Source organism: Miniopterus natalensis, chromosome 10, assembly GCF_054644295.1.
Source record: "Miniopterus natalensis isolate mMinNat1 chromosome 10, mMinNat1.hap1, whole genome shotgun sequence".
Lineage (NCBI taxonomy): Eukaryota > Metazoa > Chordata > Mammalia > Chiroptera > Miniopteridae > Miniopterus > Miniopterus natalensis.
Genome location: NC_142090.1, coordinates 79,059,094 through 79,081,212, shown reverse-complemented (window position 1 = coordinate 79,081,212; position 22,119 = coordinate 79,059,094). Strand labels below are relative to the sequence as shown.

Genomic DNA, 22,119 nt, shown 5'->3' with positions numbered 1-22,119 from the left:
AAATGTGTAGTTTGAAATCTTAAAAGCCCTTTATTTACTGCAATGCGGAACATTTTGTTTTCAGACATCGGTGGGTTTTGTTTTGCTGACATTTGCACTTAATTCAGCTGAAGGCAAGTGAGGAGAATCACATGGCGACTGTCAGTAGCCCATCGGGATGGCAGGACAAGCTCGCAGACCGTTCTTCGTTTGGACTAATGTTAAACCGACTGGTCAGTAAAGGCTTCCTGTCTAATAGTTACGATGTATTAACAGTCACCAAATAGCCCTGAACCGGGGGATCTTTTAGAAATAATTAAGGGCTTTCATTTGATAAATGGAACAGTCACAAAATGTAGGTGGCTCACATCAACTCATTGGATTCGCCTGCCCCAAACTGCTCTGCGATTCCGAGAAACGGATATTCTTTTTCACATGTTGTGCAACGGTTTCTCCAAATATCTGCTCATGCTCAAGAAAACCAACATGTCACTCAGACACCTCTTAATCTCAACGGGTGACATACAAGTGGACGCATCTGTCACACACAAGTATATAATTAGGAGACTCGAGGAATATACAGAGATGGTAAGAAACCTTTTGATTCTTTGGTTATGCTCTAGTAACAATGATATACTTCTTGGCAACCAGCCAATTGGTTTGGGAACTAATATCCGACCTTGACCCAATAAAGTCTAACGACCCACGCCTTGCTTTGCACGCACCGTAGGGCCTGTCACCAATCGCCAGTCGTCTCTCTCAGGCACCCATTCCTTTCTTTGCGATCATGAAACACCCCTGGACAAATCTGCCCTTCTCTGGAGAAACACATGTCTCACTCAACTGCAACTCCCGACTCATAGCTAAAATTAACGCAGGCGGGCAATCTGGGTTTTTGAGAAAAACTTCCTCCTCAATGACAACGTGTGTAATGTTGAAGCCCTCCAATGTGTCCGCGTTGCCTCATTAAATTAAAAACACCTGGTTTATTTATACAATGTATCCAATGGCTTACAGAGTAGGATTCTAGAAACAATACATGTCTCATAGCAAAAAATATACATATAATAATCCACCTGTAGTTTATATAAAGGATGCAATGTTTCCGAATATATCTATATATCTATATATGTACACATATATACTCTGGGTGTGTGCGTGGGGTCGGCACACAAATACTGCAGTCCTTCATTGGCTCTTCCCCTTCAGTGTCAAGGACACCAGGTTTCAAAGTCTTAAGCTGCTGAGCAGAGGTCACCGCTGAGGACAAAGGACTGGCTTGATGCACCCTCCCCGGTGAAGGACCAAGTTGGCCGGACAGTGGCACCCCGCGACGCACGGCTTATTGCACGGACCGATCTCATTCCAGTTGTCACAGGTCTTGACACATCCTGGACCGCAGGTGTCATACACAGCCCCGTGCTTACACTGGGTGGCTGGAAAACAGGAGACAAAGGTGAGACGTGGAGAAGTGGCCTCGTTCATCACCCGATGCCGTCCCGCAGGCCCGTGTCGCTCACTGCACAGCGCGGGTCCACCTGTGCATTTTAACGAAGAAATAACAAGCACCCAACATCCTGCAAACACCCAGAGAGTCTCCTGCACCTAAGAAAACGACATTGGAGATCCACCTGCCAGGCCATGAACTTCAAAATGAAACAAAGTGAAGCTTTTTATTCCCAGGTAAGACAAACTATACATTAGTAAAGCTACAAGAAAACCTGTAAGGTTATTTAGTTACTGATAATAGTGTGAAAATGAACTCCAAGGAGTCCTTCAAGCAGCTGAGCCTGATGAATGGCAACATTTTGGGCAACCACACCAATATTCAAAAGTATACAATCACACCTACAGGAGGACAGCCACCCAGGATCTTGGAAATGTGCTGCACGTTTTAATCATATTTTAATTATGTGTTGAATTAATCAACTTGAGGCAAATTAGAGCAAATACATCCGGTAATGTGATTAATATCCAAAATTTATAAAAAACTCATACATCTCAACACCAAAAACCCCAAACACTCCAATTAAGAAATGGGCAGAGGAGCTGAATAGACACTTCTCCAAACAGACACTTTTCCGAATGATTCTCTCCACAAGCTCATCTTTTTCCAGGTCTTAATGCAAATGTGGCCTCCTTCCAGCGGCTCCCTGGGTCCCCCCAGGCCACCCTTCTCTCCTCTGCATTCCTCAGCACTTCTCACGTTGTACTTTTTTGTTCATTTGTTTTAATCCCACAATTACGATGCAACTGTAGTTCTTAACCAGAGATGCTCAGGAGAGTCCCCTGAATATCTTTTAAAAAGATAGCTATTCCTAAGCCCGGTTCCCTCCAGATATTGGCTGTGAGTCTGCAGCAGGGCCCAGGTAGCTGCAGATCTGGAAAGTTCCTGGGGCCACTATGACAAGCATCCCTGGCTGAAGAGAGTGAACCTCGGGGACCTGGGCTCTTGGGGACGGAGCCCTCGCCTTCCATGACCCACAGTTCTGGCACAGGGCCAACCACAGAGGAGCCACCGGTAAATGCCCGTGCCTGTTGGGTGATGATTTAATCCTAACGACGGTCAGTCCATCACCCACTTCGCACTGTGGATGACGCCTGGCTGGCCGTGGGTTCCTTTCCCACCCTGAAGCTCCCAGAATGTCTCGGCTGACTTTACTATCCAGATACTTTGCTCCCCTTCGAACTTACTAAGATCCTTAAGCATGAAAACTCGGCAGACTTTCCTCTTTCCCACCAGTGTTCTCTCCTTTCATTATAGACATGGACTCTCCCTTGTCAGCTCCTCTCTCTGACCTCAATTCTCTTCTCCAGCTCTACCGCTCAGCTCACGAGGGCTCTCCTGTGACATCTTACCTGTGACTGCTGAACACTGATATTTCCCTCACAACCTGCAGGTAGAAAATAGAATGTAGAACATAAAGCACTGCAGGGAAAAAAGACCTTTTCTGCCATATAATTACCATCTTCATGTCAATTCAAATTAACTCAATAAGCAGCTACTAAGTATCTACTGTGTAGTATCTGAGTGTCTTCTTAGGCCAGGGAACCAAATGTCAGTCCTATCGTTGCTGACCCTCCAGCTACAGGAGGCTGGGCTGACAGCCGGAGAGGCGAAGGTCACACGGCAACAGATCCTCAGCCAAACGCAGGATGCACCAACTGCGACAATGAGAGCAAGGGACAGGGGAAGAGAGAGACATCAACTCAGCGTTGAGGGGGGAGGGACCAAGGAAGAGCAGAGAGGGGATCCCACTTATTTTAAACCTTGAGAAGAGATGGTCAGAGAAAGGCAGGAAGGACGTTCCAGGCAGGGAGAGGCCGGGGTGTGGGCAACCACGAGGCCCAGTCAGGGGAGGGGGTCCTTGGCTTGGTGGAAGGGAGCTCGGTGGCCTTATCAGTAAACCGTGGGTAACAGAATGTTACCAAGTAGATTACAGTGTGGATTTAAACTGGTAAAATGTAATAAAAGTGCTAATGTAGCCCTTGGGGCAAGGAGGTGCTTAGAAAATGGTAACTGTTCATATCAGTGGTCGCGTTTGACTTTTACAGACCTTGCGTATTTATTGGATTCGGTGTTTCGCATGCTAACGGGGCTTCCATTGCTCCTTCCTCCCACAGCTCGGGGCGTGTGCCCTGGGGGCAGTCTCGGTACCCTCAAAACCAGGCCACACCCGGGACATCCCTCGTTCACGCGGAGCTTCGAGCCTGGCTGGCTTCTTATTTGGTTCAGCTTCCCGGCTTTCTACTCTGGAAAATTCCTCTTCTCTGGGAGCTAAAGACAAGGGAAGAATATTCCTACAGCCTTCAGAATCCCAGATGAACTGGGAACGACCCTCCCGAGGGATGCTGCGCGGCTCTGGAAACGTCTCACGGACCAGCTGTCAATCTGCGGAGGTTCATCGTGCGTGTGTGTGTGTGTGTGCGTGTGCGTGTGCAAAAGGCTCCCCTGCGACAGCACGTCGATGGAGTCGCGCTTCACTCAGGTGGCTCCATAACCGCAGGCGGTGAATGAAAGCTTTCAGGGCCCACACGCCTTTTCCATTAGCGAGGTAATTTTAGCTTCTGAGATGCAGCCCCTGAAACCAGGGCGCTGCCTCGAAATCCGCCGTCTCCAGACGCAGCGCACTGCCCGGCGCTAAATACAGCTCGGGGCCAGGACGGGTTCACGGGTCCTGTACCTAGGTGACCCTGGCACAGACGCGCCACCGCTGATCGAGTCAGCCCAGCTCTGCCCAGCCCGCTGTGCGCTGGGATGCGCCGTGGCGCTCGGCTCCGCTCACTTCATTCATCTTCTGGTCGGTCCCAGGGAGGGGGCACTCGGAGTAGGAGGGGGGCGTTCAGTGGGATGTGCTGAAGGGACCCGGTCCCTCAAAAACGTGGCCCTTACTACGCTAACCCGCACCGATGCTTCAGGGGGGCGGCGAGCCGCTGAGTCTCACCTTCGAGCCCCGCCACACCTGAGTGGGAGCGATTTTTATCAAATCAACACTCCGCCGAGAGGTGGGCAGCATGTAGGGGGGCCCCTTGCTGCCGAGAGTGGACTTGGGTTTGCAGAGAGAGCAAATCCGAAAGGGAAGCCAGAGATCAAAGGGCTCTGGGGCTTTGCAAGGACGCAGACCAGTGACTGCGTCAAGGGGCGGCTCGAGGGAGCTTTAGTAACCTCCCAGCTCCCGGCCACCTCCTCCCCCAAAGCTACCCAAAAAGCCTTCAATTAACCCAGTGGTTCAACTTTGGCTGCAGGTCAGAACCACCTGAGGGGTTTTAAAAGACACACAAGGCCAATTAAAGCAGGATGTCTGGGCACGGGGCCCAGATGTAGGTTTCTGGGGTTTTGTTGTTGTTGTTTTTTAAGCTCCCAAAGTGACTCCAAGGTCCAGCCAAACTGAGGCCCACTGGTCTAAGTGAACTGAAAACACAGCGTCCGGACGGTTCTCCTTGGCCCCCCTTCCAGCCAGACGATCACGCCCGCCCTCCACCAACAGCGACAGCGCAGAGTGGGCAACGCCGAGCTGCCTTCTCGCCCGCCCGCCGAGCTCGGGCTGCGAGCACTGGTGCGACACCGCAGGCCCCGGTCTCTTCGCTCCAGGCAAATCTGGCCCTTTGCAGAAAAACATCTGCCAGCCCTCGAAGGAAGTCACAAACTATTCAGTCATCTCATCTCCAGATCTAACAGCAGCAGCAGCTACTGTTGACGGAGCCTCTCCTAGGAGCTGAACGCGCTTCCAGACATGTCACATACTAGTCACTAATGCTTATGACCCTGCATAGTAGATATTATTGCAAAATTCCCAAACGTATCTAGACTGTCTTCTCCTCTCCCCACACATCGCCGCTGTGTCCATCCAAGCCACCAGCGATGGTTTTCACCACAACTACTGCAACAGCCTCCTGCCTGGTCACCTGCTTCCGGCCAGGCCCCACCCAATCGAATCCCTACACAGTAGCCTCTATACAGGGCGGCCTTAGAAAAGCTGGGAGAGATTTGCTTACAGCCCATCAGTGGCTTCCGCTCCTCTTAGAATAAAAGCTAGACTCCTGCTCTGGCCGGGGTGGCTCAGTTAGCTGGAGTGTTGTTCATGCACCGAAAGGTCGTGGGTTCGATTCCCGGTCAGGGCACGTGCCCAGGTTGTGGCTCGATCCCCAGTAATGGGAGTGCAAGAGGCGACCGGTTGATGTTTCACTCTCACATCAGTGTTTCTCTCTCTCCTTTTCTCTCCCTAAAAATCAATTAAAAGAATCTTTAAAGAAAACAAAAACTAGACTCCGCCCCAAGCCTTGCAAAGCCCTGTGTGATCAGCGCCTGCTTCTGCCCTCTCCCCACAATCCGATGTCCCTCTTCCCTTGCCCACCTTCAGCCCACGCTGGCTCCCATCCCGTTGGAGAGCTTGCTCTTTCATTCCTTCCTATGGCCACCAAATATGTTTCTTCAGCTTAGAATGCCTCCCGACTCCCTTCAGCCCTTCAGAGCTTGGCCGAAATGTCACCTCCTCAGAGAAAAGTCTCCCCTCCTCACCATCTCAGCACCACCCGCTCCCTCCCCACTTGTTTTCCGTTGCTTTGCTGTTTCTCTCCTTCATCGCACTGACCACACTGAGCAAGTATTTAGTGTCGAGTTACTCTTTTTGTCTGGTTCTCCTATTGGAAGGCCAGCACCTCAGTGACAGGGGTCATAGTCATCAAAGCCACCAAAGTACCCACGGACGTCTGGGACTCAGCCACTCTGTAAGGAAGCATGTGACATCTATGAAATGGACAACAGAGATGTCCATGTCCTAGACAACAAATAAGTTAATTAACTCGCCCGAGATCAAAGAGCTGAGATAACTATTATGGAAATCTATCTCAGGAGGAAAAGAACATTCTGCTAGGTTTTGTAGCACAGTCCCTCTCTCTCTTAAAAAAAAAAAAATCACACTTATCCTAAAGACCTTAAGTGACTGTAACTGCCCTGAATCTCCTCTGCTGCACACACAGCCTGCGCCACAGCTGTGACTGCGCATCCACTGAGCTCATCCAGCTGTTCGTCTGAGGCTGGAGGATTGTGCAACAGTGGAAATCCTTAAACTGTTCAAATGTGCTCATCACAGAGCACGTCTCCCTATCCTGCCCCTGGTGGGAAGCCCTGTGTTTTATCGAGTTGCAACCCAGTTGGGCCAGTGCTGGGATTGCCCTTTGGCCAAGGAGGGATGTGACCATCCAAGCCCACAGTCTCGTCCACGGCTGTCCTGGGCATCGTGGTGACCTCCCGATGGCTGGCCCGCTGGGAGCCTCTCACCTGCACAGTTCTGCTGGGGCTCCCAGTGGACGCGGATGCCCTCTCTCTGGCAGGCCCGCGTGTATGCCAGGAACGACTCGCAGTAGCAGTTTTTATGGACTGGACATTCACACATGTCTGTCACACAGGACCTGCGGGAACCAAGAGAAAGAATTAAACACTTAAGAATATCAAACACCCTAAACGTGACTGGCAGCAAGGGGTGAGTGGGTGGCCAGGGAGCCTTGACTGGCCATTAAAGGTTGCTTTTTCAGCTTGGAAACCTAAGCTCCAGGACAGGAGCCATGATCCGCATGGAGCCATTTACATGGAAATTTGTTCATTACAGTTCAATAAAATTTAAAATTCAGCTCCCTAAGCTACACCAGCCACATTCTAAGTGGCCAATGGCCACGTGTGTGGAGTGGGCACCACACCGAACAGGGGCATCTGCAACGGGTCCACCGCTGCAAAAAGTCCTAATGGGTCTGGGTACGAAGAATGCGACCCCATAGGCTGGGAAACGATTCCTGTCTTCCCGAAAGGGATTCATAGGTGTGAGATTCAGAGCAAGCTTAGCCCTGCTTTCTCCCTGGGCACCTGCAGAGGAAGTTCAAGTTTCGTGGCATCAGAGTCAAGGTCCCTTGAGGTCTGGACTGCCCTCACTCTGCCCCACCCATTCTTTCCCCCAGGCGGAGGGCATGTCTTACCACCCCCCAGGCTTCCTTCCACCTGCTTTTCCTGCCTCAACCATGCTTCCTTGTCTTTTCCACTGGAGAAATCCAATGCCTGTCCTTAACACTCAGTGCCAGTTCCTCCGGGGAGCTCCCTGATGGGCCCAGAGAAAGTGAGCCCCTTCTCACTGGGTCCTGTGCCCCCACACCTTTACCCTGCACAGAGCCCTGGGCCCTCCTTCCCACCTTCCCTGTGTGGGGAGAACGGACTCGCTCACCCGGCCAAGCACAGCTCAGTAAGCATTCGGTGAGTCATCAGAAGAGGGAATGAGAGTGGCCCAGTGACCTTCGCTCAGCACGGCCACCGCCCTGGGGGTGCAGCCACAGCATCCTCCAACCAAGCTGCACCTACCAGAACCTTCTACCGTCATTTCCCATCTGAACTCCTTGCACTACTCTCCTGTATCCAAGGGGATATATATATTAATTTAATGAATGGTGGGGAAAAAAGGATTAGATGCAAGAATTCTGCTTTAAGGAGATATTTTCAGAAAAGCACATTCAATATGGTAGGAATAACCTATGGATCTTCCTGTTATTAAAAAGGCAAGTCTCCAATCTGCTCAAACCAAAACATCAAACATATCTCGGCTTCCTAGCAACAGCAGACCGAGTGGTTTCCCTCTGCTTTTCCTGGCATGAGGGCCCCCCTGTCGGAGAGAGGCTCATGCCTTTGCTACCGAGACACAGTTTTTACCACTGGACTCTCCACACCACTCCTGGGAGAAGAGAGGGCGAGCCAGGAGTGACGGCAGCCGCCCCGTCCGGGAGCCAGGGTCTGCTGTCACCAGCAAGAGCCTCTGGCTGGACTATGTCGGTCAACCTGGAGGTCAGCTTTCCAGGGAGCAACAACAGGATTGGGGCCGGAAGGTGACTAGAAAACACACAGGCCACAGGCTTTCCCTGCTGCGTGTATCTGCGAAGTTCATAGACACGATGAAGGCATCTTGGGCTTGCCAGCCCCTGGGCACCAACGGGGAGGGGGCAGGGGGAGGACATGAGGGGCAGAGACCTGCCTGGGTGGACACAGAGCGTCTAACTTCCAAGAGACTATTAAAAGATTCCCTTATACTTTACTTTACCCTTGAAACTGCCCTGACCTCCCTGAGTTGCGTGGAGGTAACTAACTGGAGGTAGTGAGAGTAGTAAGAAGGCAGCTCCATCTCACGTTCCACCTAAGAAAATAATTTCATCCACAGCTCAGTGGCGGCTACCTCTGCCTTATCCTCAATACAGGGTCACCAAACATGGGGCTCTAGCATTAAAAACATCCAAAAGATTCAATAATGGGAACCGTGAGGCTGTTTTATTGAGTTGCTAATGAAGCGGGGCGGGTAAGCCCACAGGGCCAGCCAGCGGGGAGTCCCGGCTGCTCACTCCAGAGCCTTCCTGGGCCAGCCAGCGTGGCACCTCTGGGCTTAAATATTGCTGAGGATATTCAACATCCAATGTCGGCTTAAATGTTGGTTCTGTGGCTGCCGGGGTTGCCAGGGCAGCACAGCGAGGCCAGGCTCATGTTGCTCGTCCTGTAGGTTAGACGCCCTTAGAGGCGGAACAAACAGGCAGCCAGAGAATAGCCCTTAAGCATTAAGCCCCCAGGACAATGAGGTGCTGATCAAATACCTCTAGGCCTCAGTTGTGTTCCAGCTCCAGGCCCAGAAAAGCAGCAAAACCAGACCCGTGATGCACGGCAGCCTTAGGACAGCTGCACTGACTGATGACCCCCTGCCCCGAAGGACACAGCTGCAAAGCTGAGGCATATTCTATTGGGAACCTGCCCCCAAGACCTCCAGATAAATACCCTTGAGGCAGAGCCCCACTGGGTCTTTCCCCTCCCTAATTCTTCCCTCCAGGTGTGTTACCTTTACCTCTCTCTCCCCTAAGCTCCAAGGGCCCTTCTCTTGCCTCTGTAACGTGTTTCCTGAGCCCATTTCTTCTACGGCTCACTTCTTCCACCTCTGTGACTTTCTAAATAAACTTTCTCTTATCGTTTGAGTCTTGGCTCTGAATTCTTTCTTAGCCAGAGCTCAAGGACCGAGGTTGCTGAGCCGAGGTCCGGTCTGACCCCACCCGTCTAACACCCGGTGCCGCTCTCCCGCCAGCGGAAGGATCTGTGGCATTTCGCTTAATTAGGAAATGAGGAAAAGAAAATTCCAGGCACAGAGCTTTCAAATCACCAGACCTTCGATTTGCTGGTCATGTGACCCATCCTCCAATATTAAAAAACAAAACAAAAAAGTCCCTGACAGAGTCACAGCCCATTCCTGACGACCTCCTTTCCCTTGCAGCGCAGCGAGAAAGGCCTGCTGTTAAGACATTTCTCTCTTTTCTGGATCGAAATCCTCATCATCTCCGACCTCAGCTCTTAGGTATGACACCTGCAGTCACACAGGTCTGTGCGTACGTTGTGCCTGGTGACTCTTCAGTTACCTTCCCGAGCTCCCCACTCAGCTTGTGTGTTTTCATCTGCCTGCCTTCCGGGTCCGACCCTTTGTAACGGCTGCTCCAACCTCGACAAGAATAAAAACCCAACTACCGAAGTGACAGGGAAAACCCACTGGAGCGTTTTCATAATTATTCACGACGAACCCCTTGTTTGCCTCCTGCACTGCTCCTCCTGTGTGGACACTGCCTACCTATACATAGTTCCAATTTAAAGCCTAGGGACTCTAGCTCGGATGGTATTCTCAGTGGTTAGAGCATCAGCCTGCACACTGAAGGGCTGTGGGTTCGATTCCAGGTCATGGGCATGAACCTGGGTTGCAGGCTCGACCCCGGCCCTGGTCTGGGCACGTGCAGGAGGCAGCCAACTGCTGTGTCTCTCACATCGATGTTTCTCTCCTCTCTCTCTGCCTCCCTCCCTTCTACTCTCTAAAAAAAATCAATGGGAAAAACATCCTTGGGCGAGGGTTAACAATAACAACAGCAAAAAAATACCCAAAGCCCCTCAAAACCTAGAGAGGCTACGCTTTTACCTGATTTAGACACTCTCTAGGTACTGAAGGATATCGATCGCTTTCATCCTTACAACGTTCCCCAGGGGGCAATGCCGTTGCCTGCACAGGGAAAGCCAGCGTGGCATCCAAGTTCCAGGGACGGGCATTGGCCTCAGACACCCTCCTGAAGCTAGGGACTGGTTTTGTGGAGTAACAGAGGCATCTGAGGACACAGAGGCCACTTTAAAGAGCAGCAATGCTGATGGCTTCCCACAGGCGCCAGTTTTCAACCCCTCGAACTTGCTGTGAGCAGAGTCCTGCTTCAAGCGGAGGCCCACCAACCACTGTGCGTTTTCCGAGCGTAAAGTCTTTTCGCCCCTGATAAGGCCACTTACCAGACCGTATGTGGTCACTATGACCTCCGTGCCTGCACTTGCCTTGTGCCTCAGGGCTGGGGGACCTGTGCACCATTCTATTTGCACAGTGCTCAGGGGCCCAAGCCAGAGACTGCAAGCACCAGCAGCTGGAAATACTGCTCTCGGGCAAGGTTAGCTCTTTGCTCGAGCAGGGAGCCCTGGCTCCACGGGGCGGGTGGGAGGGGGTGGCCGCGATTAACAGGCATTTGCTGAGATGTCCCTCTTCCAGGGATAACTCATTTTTCAGTTTGTGCGAAGATGTCGCAGGAGCGGCCAGGGAGACGGAAGGCTGGTCACCACCCCCCTCTAGTGGCCGAGAGGGAGAGCGTCAAGCACCCCCATGCTGGTCCCGCATTCGCTCCTTTCCTTTCCGTCTCTGGGGGGAACACAGAAACGGCTGCGTGTCAGGAGACCAGTCGCTTTCCTCTTAGGCGCTCGTTCATCGCTGTCGCGCCCACGGTGGGGCAGCTGGGAGGCTGGTCGGTGCACCAAGTCCCTGCCTGACCCTAAGAGCTGCCCAGGTGCGCCCCGAGGGGAGCCTACCTGAGGAACACCTGCAGAGGGCAGGCCGGTGCAGCATCACTGGGGAAAAGCCGAAGCTTTTCCACTTTCCATGAAATCTCGTTTCACCCACGCGTTGCATCTGTTACCCGTGCACCGCACCCGATACCCGTGCACCGCACCCGATACCCGTGCACTGCATCCATTGCTTGTGCACTGCACCCGACACCCGTGCACTGCACCCGACACCCGTGCACTGCACCCGACACCCGTGCACTGCGCCCAACACCTGTGCACCGCGCCCGATACCCGTGCACTGCATCCATTGCTTGTGCACTGCACCCAACACCTGTGCACTGCATCCACTGCTTGTGCACTGCATCTGATACCCGTGCACTGCACTCGACACCTGTGCACTGCATCCACTGCTTAGTCACTGCACCCGACACCTGTGCACTGCACCCGATACCCATGCACTGCATCCACTGCTTAGTCACTGCACCCGATACCCATGCACTGCATCCACTGCTTATTCACTGCACCCGATACCTGTGCACTGCACCCGATACCTGTGCACTGCATCCACTGCTTATTCACTGCACCCGATACCCGTGCACTGCATCCACTGCTTACTCACTGCACCCGATGCCTGTGCACTGCACCCGATACCTGTGCACTGCATCCACTGCTTATTCACTGCACCCGATACCCATGCACTGCATCCACTGCTTATTCACTGCACCCGATGCCTGTACACTGCACCCACTGCTTATTCACTGCACCCGATACCCATGCACTGCATCCACTGCTTATTCACTGCACCCGATGCCTGTGCACTGCACCCGATGCCTGTGCACTGCATCTATTACTGTGCACTGCGTCTAGCTTTATACACTTCTGTTTTTACAAAGAATCTCAAGCACAAAGAGTACCAGACCCTTCACCTGAGCAGGAGAGGAACGTTCATCTTCCACGTCTGAGGTAGCGACGCAACCAGGGGCCGAGGGGGCCGGCAAGTAGCCAGCATTCAGCCAGATCCCTGCCTCCTCGCTAGTAAAATGGCAGGGCCCGGGAAGGCCCAGCGCTCTAGGACTGAGTCTAATCATGGGCTTGCCCAGCACTCAGCTGGCCCTAAAACCAGGTGCTATTGGCACTTGGAAAGACCTTTCAGAAATGAGAGGGGCTCTTACCCAGCACACCTCCACCAATCCCTTTTGTCCACGGTGAGCCGTGTCATTAGATCTCCACCCCAGACATAGATGGACACGCACCATCTTTGAAACGGTTCCATTCAACCCGGCAAACACGAACTGAGTGTCTGCTGCGTGCAAGGCTCGGTGGGGACGGCAACAGGAGGCAGGGCCTGCCTTCAATTTGGGGCGGTGTGAGGAGGGCAGGGCAAGGCTGGTCGAGGCAGTGCTGGCACACAGCAGTCAGGAAGGCTCCGCCGGGCTCCTCTAAGTGCGGGACGCGCTGGAGGGGCGACTCCCGGAATCGTGCTCGGGGGTCCTGCTCGTCTCTGCACACCTGTGTGCCCAGGTGTCCCCATGAAACGAGCTACACAGGAGCCAGAAGAGGCAGCCGGATGAGGCAAAGAGCACTGTGGAGCTCCCACACCCCGTGAATGCCCAGCTGCCATCTGGGGTCCCTTCTTTCCTTTTCCTGTGCCTGTCTTCCCTGATCACTCTCTCAGAGGGTTCCAGCGAAAAGCATGTGAGAAAACACTGACCCCACTCCCACCACTGTTGATCCCTACAGACAAGAGAAACCCAGCCACCCGTGGGCTGAGGGCTAAAGTCAGAGGAGGCAGACATCGTGGTCTCCTGGCTTTGCCCAGCTGAAACTCAGCGAGAAGGCGGCTTGTCTCTTTTCTCCCATCCTAGGGTGGCAGCCCCTCAGTGCCACTCTAAGGAATTCCTTGCCCCAGCGGTGCCTCTGTGACGTCCAGCCGTCTGTGGCCGAGCCAGGGTGGGTCTGCCCATCTGGCCGTGGCTGCCTGCTGAGGGGTGGTCGTGGGCAGTGTGGAGTCACAAGTGACCGTGGGGAAAAACCATGAGAGTGAGGGACCCAGCATCTGGAGGCCACACCCCAGCCACACGCGGCAGCTGCCACCCGCCCAACCGCTTCAAAGGGGCCAAGCCTCCGGAGGCCTTTTTTGCATTAGGCGGTGGATGGCTGCCAGGCCCACAACCCTCCACTTTGTGCACGAACGAAGGGCGCAGAGCGGCCGCCCTCAAGCATGTGGAGCGCGGGGAGCTTTTTCAGATGCTGGGGCCCTTTCATCAGGCATCTGCCGTGCCTTTGGCTCCACAATAAACCAGAATCCATATCCAATCGCCACACAGGGAAGGGTATTTGCACCCGTCCTCTGTGCAGCTTGGACCAAGGAGAATTACCCTTCCCCAGGAGCCCAGCCCACTGCCATCCACGGGGGATGGCACACGGCCATTCTCAAATCACCGGAAAGAGGTTCGTGGTGCAGACAGTTCCCAAATCCAAATCATAAACACCACGGGCCTGCCACCTCCTTGCCAGCCTCTGCCAGGCTGAGCGGGCCTTGTGTGAGCCCAGAAGGATGGACTATAAGGCCTGTTTCCCAGGAGCTACCGAGGAGACTGCTCACAGCCCAGGAAGGGAAAAGGTGGGGATGAGGTAACACTTCCTGAGGACCTACTATGTGTTAGGCGCATCACATACAAGAGCACCTATAATTTTGACTGCAAATGTCTAACAGAAGACAGAACTAACACCCAAAGAGATCAAGCAGTTTTCTTCTTTCTTAACATCCCACTGTTAGTCAGCGGCAAAGCTGGGCCATGCCCTGGCCCTTACATGTTACTTTCTATAGCACATGCTGTTCCTTCCGCTGGAATATTCTCCCACCCCCTTCTCCTGGTAGAAACCTACTACCACTTGCATATGCAGGCCAAAGCTTTCCCTGGCATTTTTAAGGGGCTCTCTTCCTAGCCGCAGTGGTGCCCTCGTGTGACTAACCCCTCACTCCATCTACCCCACTACACTCCGGGGTGGGCAGTTTTTCTCACCATCTTTCGCCAGCCCAGTGCGATGCCTGGTCAAGAGCAGATGTCCCAAACCTATTTTTCTGAATGAACTGTTTACAGATGTTCATGACAACAATGAGAATCAGATGGTTACATGGCCTGAGAGAGTTTGAAGGAGTGAGCGTACCATGGGTTTAAGTACTTCCAACGGCCTAGTGGAAGGAGAGCTGAAAACTGGCCGCTGGACTGGGCACCTAGGAAGCCAGTGGTGGCCTTAACTGAAATGGAGTCACGGGAATGGTGGGAAAAGAAATCATCTCAACATGTGTTGAAGGCGAAAAATCCACGAGTCATTGAGCGAACACCGTCTTTCGGGAGGTTGGCAGTGAAGAGGGGAGAAATGGGGCGGTAGTTTGAAGGGAAGCCAGGGGTGCGTGTGTGTTAGGATCAAGAAGACTTAAACATGTTTTGCACCAAGAATAAAGAAATCCAAGAGAAGGTGTTGAAGCTAAAGAGACGGTTAGTTGAACTACCCACCTCCTAGTGCAACGTCATAAAGAAAATGAGTGAGGGTGGCGTCAAGAATTAAGGAGAAAGGTTGCTCTTCTCTTCGCTCACAGTTGCTAGTAAATCCTTAATAAATAAAATAAATTACTGAAAGAAGTCCCTATATTTATATAAGTCCCATAAAAGTGGGACTTATTACCCATAAAAGTCCCTATACTTATATAAGACACAGCAGGGGAAGGGGAAACCAAGGCTGCCTTCTAGATCAGCAGCTGGGTGAAGGAAGACCAAGGACCCAGTGCAAATACCTAGCAAAGCAGGGGGCAGAACTGAATGACATCTGCAAATGGTGCGGCCCGGTGCGGAAGGACTCCAGCCAAGGGGCAAGATTACTGCCTCTGAAGGGCAGTTCCGCTCTGTCTCAGTCTATGACCTTGGGACCGATGGTGAATGAATTGAAATAAAACTAAACTGCAGTTTTGATCAGACAGAAATATAGTACTGGGGAAATCTGCCCTTAGCTCCCATGGAGAAAAAGATAATATGGCAGGTTTTCTAGACCTTAATTTTATTATCTGACATTAGTGATGGAACATTTCCCTCCAAATCAAACCACCTGAAATGTAGAAACCACTTTTTCTTGGGGTGGGGGGAAGGGTGTGGGCTTTTCTAGATGCTTCCTTCCTAAATGTTTTTAATGCTCCCAACTATGCAACAAAAGTTTTAATAGGAACCACTGTGGCAACCCACCTTCGTTTAGGACAGTGTGTGCTCAGAAGTCCAACCAAGAGGCTGGGTGAGTCATAAACAGTCACAGAATCATAAAATCAAGAGTCTTAAAAAACATTGGTGAGCACCTCCTCCCTGCAGGAATTCCTTTTATAACACCCTGGACAGATGGTCCTACATCTGCATCGTGTCTGTAATAAGGGCTCGGGAGCTTTTTAGGAATCTCGCTCCTGTGATAGACAATAAAAGAAGTTGCCTTGTATATGAAATGAAAGTGTGCTCTGTAGCTTCCGCCCATTTGTTCGGATTCTGCCGTCTGCCACACTGTGGAATTGTTCTGTTCTGTACATCTTCAAATTCATGACAAAAAATAAAAACGTTTGCTTAAATGTTAACTTTGGGGGGACTTCCGGAAATATCCCCATTATATCATTTTTAAAATTTCCTGTGCTTCTGTTTCCTTCACATCTATCAGCTAAAGGATGTATAGACCTTCCTTCCCTGGTATTTATCCTGTCAGCAAATCTTTCCTGAGCAGGGACATTGTGCTGGCCTCCAAGTCAGGGGCAAAGATGAAAAAAGAGGGGGTTCCTGCTCCAACCTACACAACATGCTAAAGTAAACTGTAATGAAAGGGGGACTGATGAGTGCCGTATAAAACAGTACAGAATTATGAAAGAAGGTCAAAGAGAAAGGGGAGCTAGAGAGAGCATGCGAGAGATTATTTTGGCATGGAGGCTAGGGAGCAAGAAGTTAGGAAAGATTTCAATTACGAGGCTTCATTTGAATTACATCTTTTTTAAAAAATATGTTTTTATTGATTTCAGAGAGAGGAAGGGAAAGGGAGAGAGAGAGATAGAAACATCACTGATAAGAGTCACTGATCGGCTGCTTCCTGCACGCCCCCTGCTGGGGATGGAGCCCGCAACCCGGGAATGTGCCCTGACCAGATTGAACCACGCGATTTCCTGGATCCTAGGTCAATGCTCAACTGCTGAGCCACGCCAGCCAGGCCTGAGTTATATCTTACAAGAAAGAGTTAAGTTTTACCCAGGCAAAGTGGAAGGAAGGTCTTTTTGGAAAACTCTTGTTTTAGAAATACTTTTGTTTGAAATGCCGCGGGTTCCGGTGGGGGACTCATGAGCATTAAGAACAGAGCAGAAGCCACAGGGATCAACGGGAAAGGTAGGTGGTGTTCATGTAACAGACTGTCCTGCATGCCCACCTACAAAGCATAAACCTTGTTTGAAGATCAAAGGAGCTGCTGGCAGATTTGAGCAGAAAGTGATAAAATACAAAATACACCTCAAGAAAGTAAGCTGATAATAGAGTGTTAGATGGGCTGAAGGAAATGGAGATAGAGGATTAAATGGGGAAGTAAGGGGATATGGCAGATAACCCAACGGGGGGTTACGAGAGAAAAAAGACATAACTAGGGACTTATCTGGGCAAGTGTCAATAGAAATTCAGAGATGTAAAGCCCATGAAATAGGACAGGCATAAACTGTAGAGTTTGAAAAAGGATCTTTTGTTGGTGCAAGAGGGAAACATCGGGTCAGAGATGCCTCTGGAGATTTGAGACTAGGTTTAAAGTCTGTCAACAAATAGGAATGCAGGAGAGGAGCTGACAGGGGAAGGAGGAGTGGTAGGAGAGACAGTGGATTCATATATAAACATGCTGAGGTCCCAGTAGAATATCCAGGCAGTGATGTGGTTGTAAATGTTTAGCAACTGGCTCCTGGGGGTGTTGGGGAGAAGAGAGAGCCCCTGGTTTGTAGTCCCTGCCAATGTCTGTGGTGTAAATTCTCCCACTGTAGCTGCTTTCAGGCTACCAACGTGAGATCGCTGATCACTGAACATGGAGCTGTAAGAGATTCTAACAATTGGCTCTAGGGAGCCCCAAAAAGCCAGCTCCAGCACACCACTGCACCCAGCTGAAATATTTAACAGACGGTAGAGAGGGAGTTAAGCCAAGCACATTCCTCATTGTCCAGTAAACAAAATGTGACTCTTTGGGAGACAAAGTTAACACCACGGCTACCGACAGACTTGAGCGTCCCTACGGATGTGCTCCAACATCAGCCAAAAGGCACAAATAAGTTGATTCATTCTGTTACCAGCGTTCATGTCAACATCGTGAAAATGCGTGCTGCCAGCCACCAATGAGCTTACGCTAGTTTTATTTTTCATAACGTCTTAGGAAGATCCCTCCCTTAAGATTTATCATTGTTTTGCCTGCCATGAAGTAGCATATTGCTGAACCAATTTCAAGGTTGCTTTGTTCCATTGACACCTCGGCAAGTGCCTCTGGGGGCCTAATGATGGACAGTGAGTGGCTCACAGTGATGCTGCGCAGTCATCACAGGAAGCAATGTGGCTTAAAAACACAAAACTATAAACTACTCTTCATCTCTTTCCAGGTGTATAACAATCTGGCAACACGCTGATTAATATTGGGGCAGTCAATGATGCCATGGGGTTGGGAAGGGGTATTATATGAAACAAGGAATTTAAAAGGCCAGGAAAATGAAGCGGGAGCCCCGAGGAAAGGGAGAGAGGTGGGAATGGGCAGTCGGTGGAGCAGCCAGAACACACTCGGTATTTATCCATGATATAAAAGCAGTGAAGACAGTTTTACTAAATGCCAGCAATAACTCCTTAGGAAACACACTGTACAAAAAGATGCACGTCATGCTATCAACCAATTACTGTGACATAAATAAGGGTAAAAAATGCAGAAGCTTTATGGAGCAAACAACAACATGGACATGTAGAAACCGAGAGAGATTTCCAGGGGTAGCACAGCAGATCTTATTTTTATATTTAAAAATTCTACATTATGTAAGTCTTACTAATGCGATAAAAATGAAAATACGAAATGTGAAGAAAATCATTTAAAAAACTCTCTGTGGCTGCACAGGGGAAGCTGGGGTGTAGAGGCAGGTTGGTGCTCAGAGCGGGAGAGGGAGGCACCTGGGGGAGGAGGGAGGGGACCTCGACCCACAAAGGGGTACTGGCGGTCATCGCCAAGGCAACAGCGGTTGCTAATGCAACCAAGGAAACGGAGTTTAGATGTGTTTAAGAGTCTGCATCAACATGATTCAGAAAGTGACTGAATATTTGAGAGTCAAAGGAGAAGCAGCAGCAGTGGATTGTACAGTCAACAAGTATTTGCTGAGAACCTGCCATGTGCCCAGCACTAAAGGAGGCACCAGGAGCCATGGGTAACTAAATGAGAGCACGTCGTAATTCAGCATCCTCCTAGGAAAGAGAGTAGGTAGAAAACAAACCAAAACCCCCCACCTGGCTTCAACAGACAAGAAACCCACACGTATTTCACTCCTCTGAGCGAACGCAAAGGAATCAGAACCATAGTCCAAGAGGACTGTGAGGAGGAGGGAGATTTAGACGTGAAAGGCCCCGGGCCTCTGGACCACTGGTCTCAGCCCCGATCACACCTGGGAGTCAGCAGGGAGCCCGAAACAACAGTGATGCCAGGGCCACAGCCTGCAGAGGTTCTGACTGATTGGTCTGGGTGTGGCCAGGGCACCAGAAACCCCGCCGTGACTCCCTGGCCGCTCTGAAGAGCCCCGTCACTAGCAGAGCTGGTTCACGGTCGGGATGTGACCTGCCATCAAACACAGCCAGCAAGGCCTATTCATAGGGCTCACAGGTTGACTCGCCTCCAACTCTCCGCAGGACTCCTGGGTCCATAAACTTACATTTTTAGAACAGAGCAACTAAAATGCAAATTTGTAGAATCTTCTAAATAGTTTTTCCAACCTTCAGAGTGCCAAAGTAGATTGTCACCTTTTTTTTGATGCAGAAAATGTCCTCGCGCTCTCTACTTCTTTGGCCCTCCACAATGCTCTAGATTTGACACACTGCACTGGGTGTGCCAAAGATGCTCAGGACACACGGCAGTTACCTGACTGTCAAGGAAAAGGAAACTTTCTTTTCCAGAAGTCCTGGGGGATGCTCACTGAACGGCAGCCAAGCCCGACCCAGAGCTGACACAGGCAGGCTTGTATCTCAGCCTTAGGCTGCAGGTCCCCCGAGAAAGGCTACCTCTGCAGCTCTTTCTGGTTGAATATTTATGACCAACACCCTCGTGGGCCAAGGAGAAAAGTCAGTAAGAGTGCAAATGAAGACTACACTTCAAGAGAGAGACTAAAAACCAAGTCGCTTTTTAAGTATAAATAAACTTAGGAAAAAATGGGAGGAATTCACTTCAAAATTATAAACATTAAGCATTTTTGTACAATAAAACCAAAATATTGAAACTAAAATACCAAGCTCTAGCTGTGTATCCCTGGGCAGGTAACTCAAACTTTTGTTCCTAATGAGATATCACAACGTTTCACGTATAAATGGATGGAAAGTAGTGCAGTAAGTTGCTAAGTATCCGGCACTGAGACCGAACAAATGTTAACACGTGGCTGTATTTGTCTTAGGTTTCTAAAAGAAAGAAAGCATTAGAGATTTAGTAGAAATTCTCTTTCATCCCCTCGATCCCTAATTCCATTCCTCAAGGGCAAATGACTCTCCTTCCTTCACAATATTTTCATATTTGAACCCCCTATAATTATATCCATGAACAATATGTGGTATTCTTTTATATTTTATGCAAACAGTATCACAGTGTGTATATCTTTCTTGAACTTGATTTTTCCACATAACACTATGTTTTCAAGATTTACAAATGTTGATACTAGAACATCAGGTCAATTCACTTTAACCAATTTCTACTATTTTTTGTAAGCCATTAACCTAATCATGGACAATAAGGCATTTCCAATTGGGGGCTACTATTAAAAATACTCCCAACAAGAATCCTTGTATACATATTTTTTGCTATCTTTTTGAAATTTTTAAAAATTTAATTGTATCATATGTTATATCAATCTTCAGAACATGTTGCGACTTTTTGGAGTCTCATGGTCAATTTCTCACATTTCATGTATAAATGGGTTCTCTATTTTTTGGACACAGAGTTCTATATATGTCTCTTAAATCACACTTCATTCTAATTGTTTAAATTGTCTATATTTTTACCAATTTTTTCAGCTTGACCCGTTCATTTCTGAGAGTAGTGCCTTAAAATCTTTACTTATGAGTAAGGAGTTGCCAAGTTCTACGTGTTAGGTGGAAAATTTGTGACGTCTCTGTGAATGCAATGTGATAGGACTATGTGACATCTTCTTAGCATATGGTTTCTACTATCTCATTTCACTTTTTACATCTTTCATTTGATTTTGTCTGCTATTGAACACTCCCTACAGGGACTTCCATCTAGAAACCTTCCTTCCCTTTGAGCAGGGAAGGCCCTGTAAAAAAAATGACAAGATGCTGCCTGGCCAGCGTGGCTCAGGGTTTGAGCATCAACCTGTGCACCAGGAGGTCTCGGTTCGATTCCCGGTCAGGGCACATGCCCAGGCTGCGGGCTCGATGCCCAGCAGGGGGCAGGCAGGAGGCAGCCGATCAATGACTCATCACTGATGTTTCTCTTTCTCCCTCTCCCTTCCTCTCTCTGAAATCAATAAAAATATATTTTAAAAAAAGAGGCAAATATAAATAGTATTGTGCAGAGATGGTGGAATAATTGCTTTTAAATTGCCTTTGTGACTGTCAGCTTCATTTCGCTTTGTTTTTATAAAATGGGGTAAATGAATTCAAAGCTCTCTTAAGAAAAGAGAAAGTGGAAAAACCCTAACAAAGAACTGCATTGAAGGTAGAAATTTCATTCTCAGGAATTTTCAGAGGTTTATGCTTAAATGTTTAACACAAGGAATCGGAGCTCTGGAAAACGCCTATTCATCCCCTTAGGATGGCCTGCAGTTATTACATTAGCAGAGTGTCCTTCTAACTGGCCTCACAGCAACCATTCCGAGGCCAAATTGGCAGACTGTCTCCTATCTCAACCTTCTGTTTTGGGGTGAAAAATGATTTTTGAAGCAAGTTTGGCTTGTGCTATGCAGGCTTTTCAGAAACACACAGCTTCCAAGGTATTAAATAACAGCTGACCAAAAAGAAAAACAAATGATATTAGTAAACAGGGCAATAATAACAACACTTTAGAAATACCTTCCTTCTTGTTATCATAAAGGGCCTGGGGTTAATAGGATAGTAATTTTATTGTTTCTTTTTAGAGAAACTGAATATCAAGAGTGTTTGTCAACAGCTTACTTGCCTGTTAGGAAAATCACTTAGGACTTTTTGACCCTGAAGGCCCTGGGACAACACATGGCCTCTTGATAAATTCTTCTGAGGAGCTGAGTTCAGTGTTTCTGATTCGAGGGGCCCTTGAGTCATCCTGCTGAAAATGTGAGCTCAGTACTTTTGACTCTGATGGTGTTATAAAAATGACCATGACAAGTGGAAAGAGCACAATTTTAAATTCAGAAATACCTATGTTTCCAAGGTGGCCTCCCATTGATGGATGAGGCAATCTGACCTGAAGCTCTGACATTTTACTGGATCATAAATCATTTCCAAAAATCTAAGAATAGATGAGATTGTGCTTGGGAAGGTATGAATTCACATTTATTGAGAGTC

General features: G+C 49.6%; 1 protein-coding gene across 2 annotated transcripts in view; it reads right to left on the bottom strand.

Annotated features, from left to right (window-relative positions):
* Nucleotides 1-945: 945 nt before the first annotated feature.
* The window catches only part of BMPER (BMP binding endothelial regulator), a 169,169-nt gene continuing 147,995 nt past the window's right edge, over nucleotides 946-22,119 (bottom strand). The window contains exons 14-15 of one of the 2 annotated variants that reach the window (XM_087821255.1): nucleotides 6,761-6,891; nucleotides 946-1,415 (exon numbers count right to left, since the gene is read on the bottom strand). In XM_087821255.1, coding sequence (XP_087677381.1) covers nucleotides 1,234-1,415; nucleotides 6,761-6,891 — 313 coding nt within the window. In that variant the 3' untranslated portion in view covers nucleotides 946-1,233. Of the gene's footprint in view, nucleotides 1,416-2,788; nucleotides 3,758-6,760; nucleotides 6,892-22,119 lie in introns of those variants that run through there. The other variant, XM_087821253.1, reaches the window with a different exon arrangement.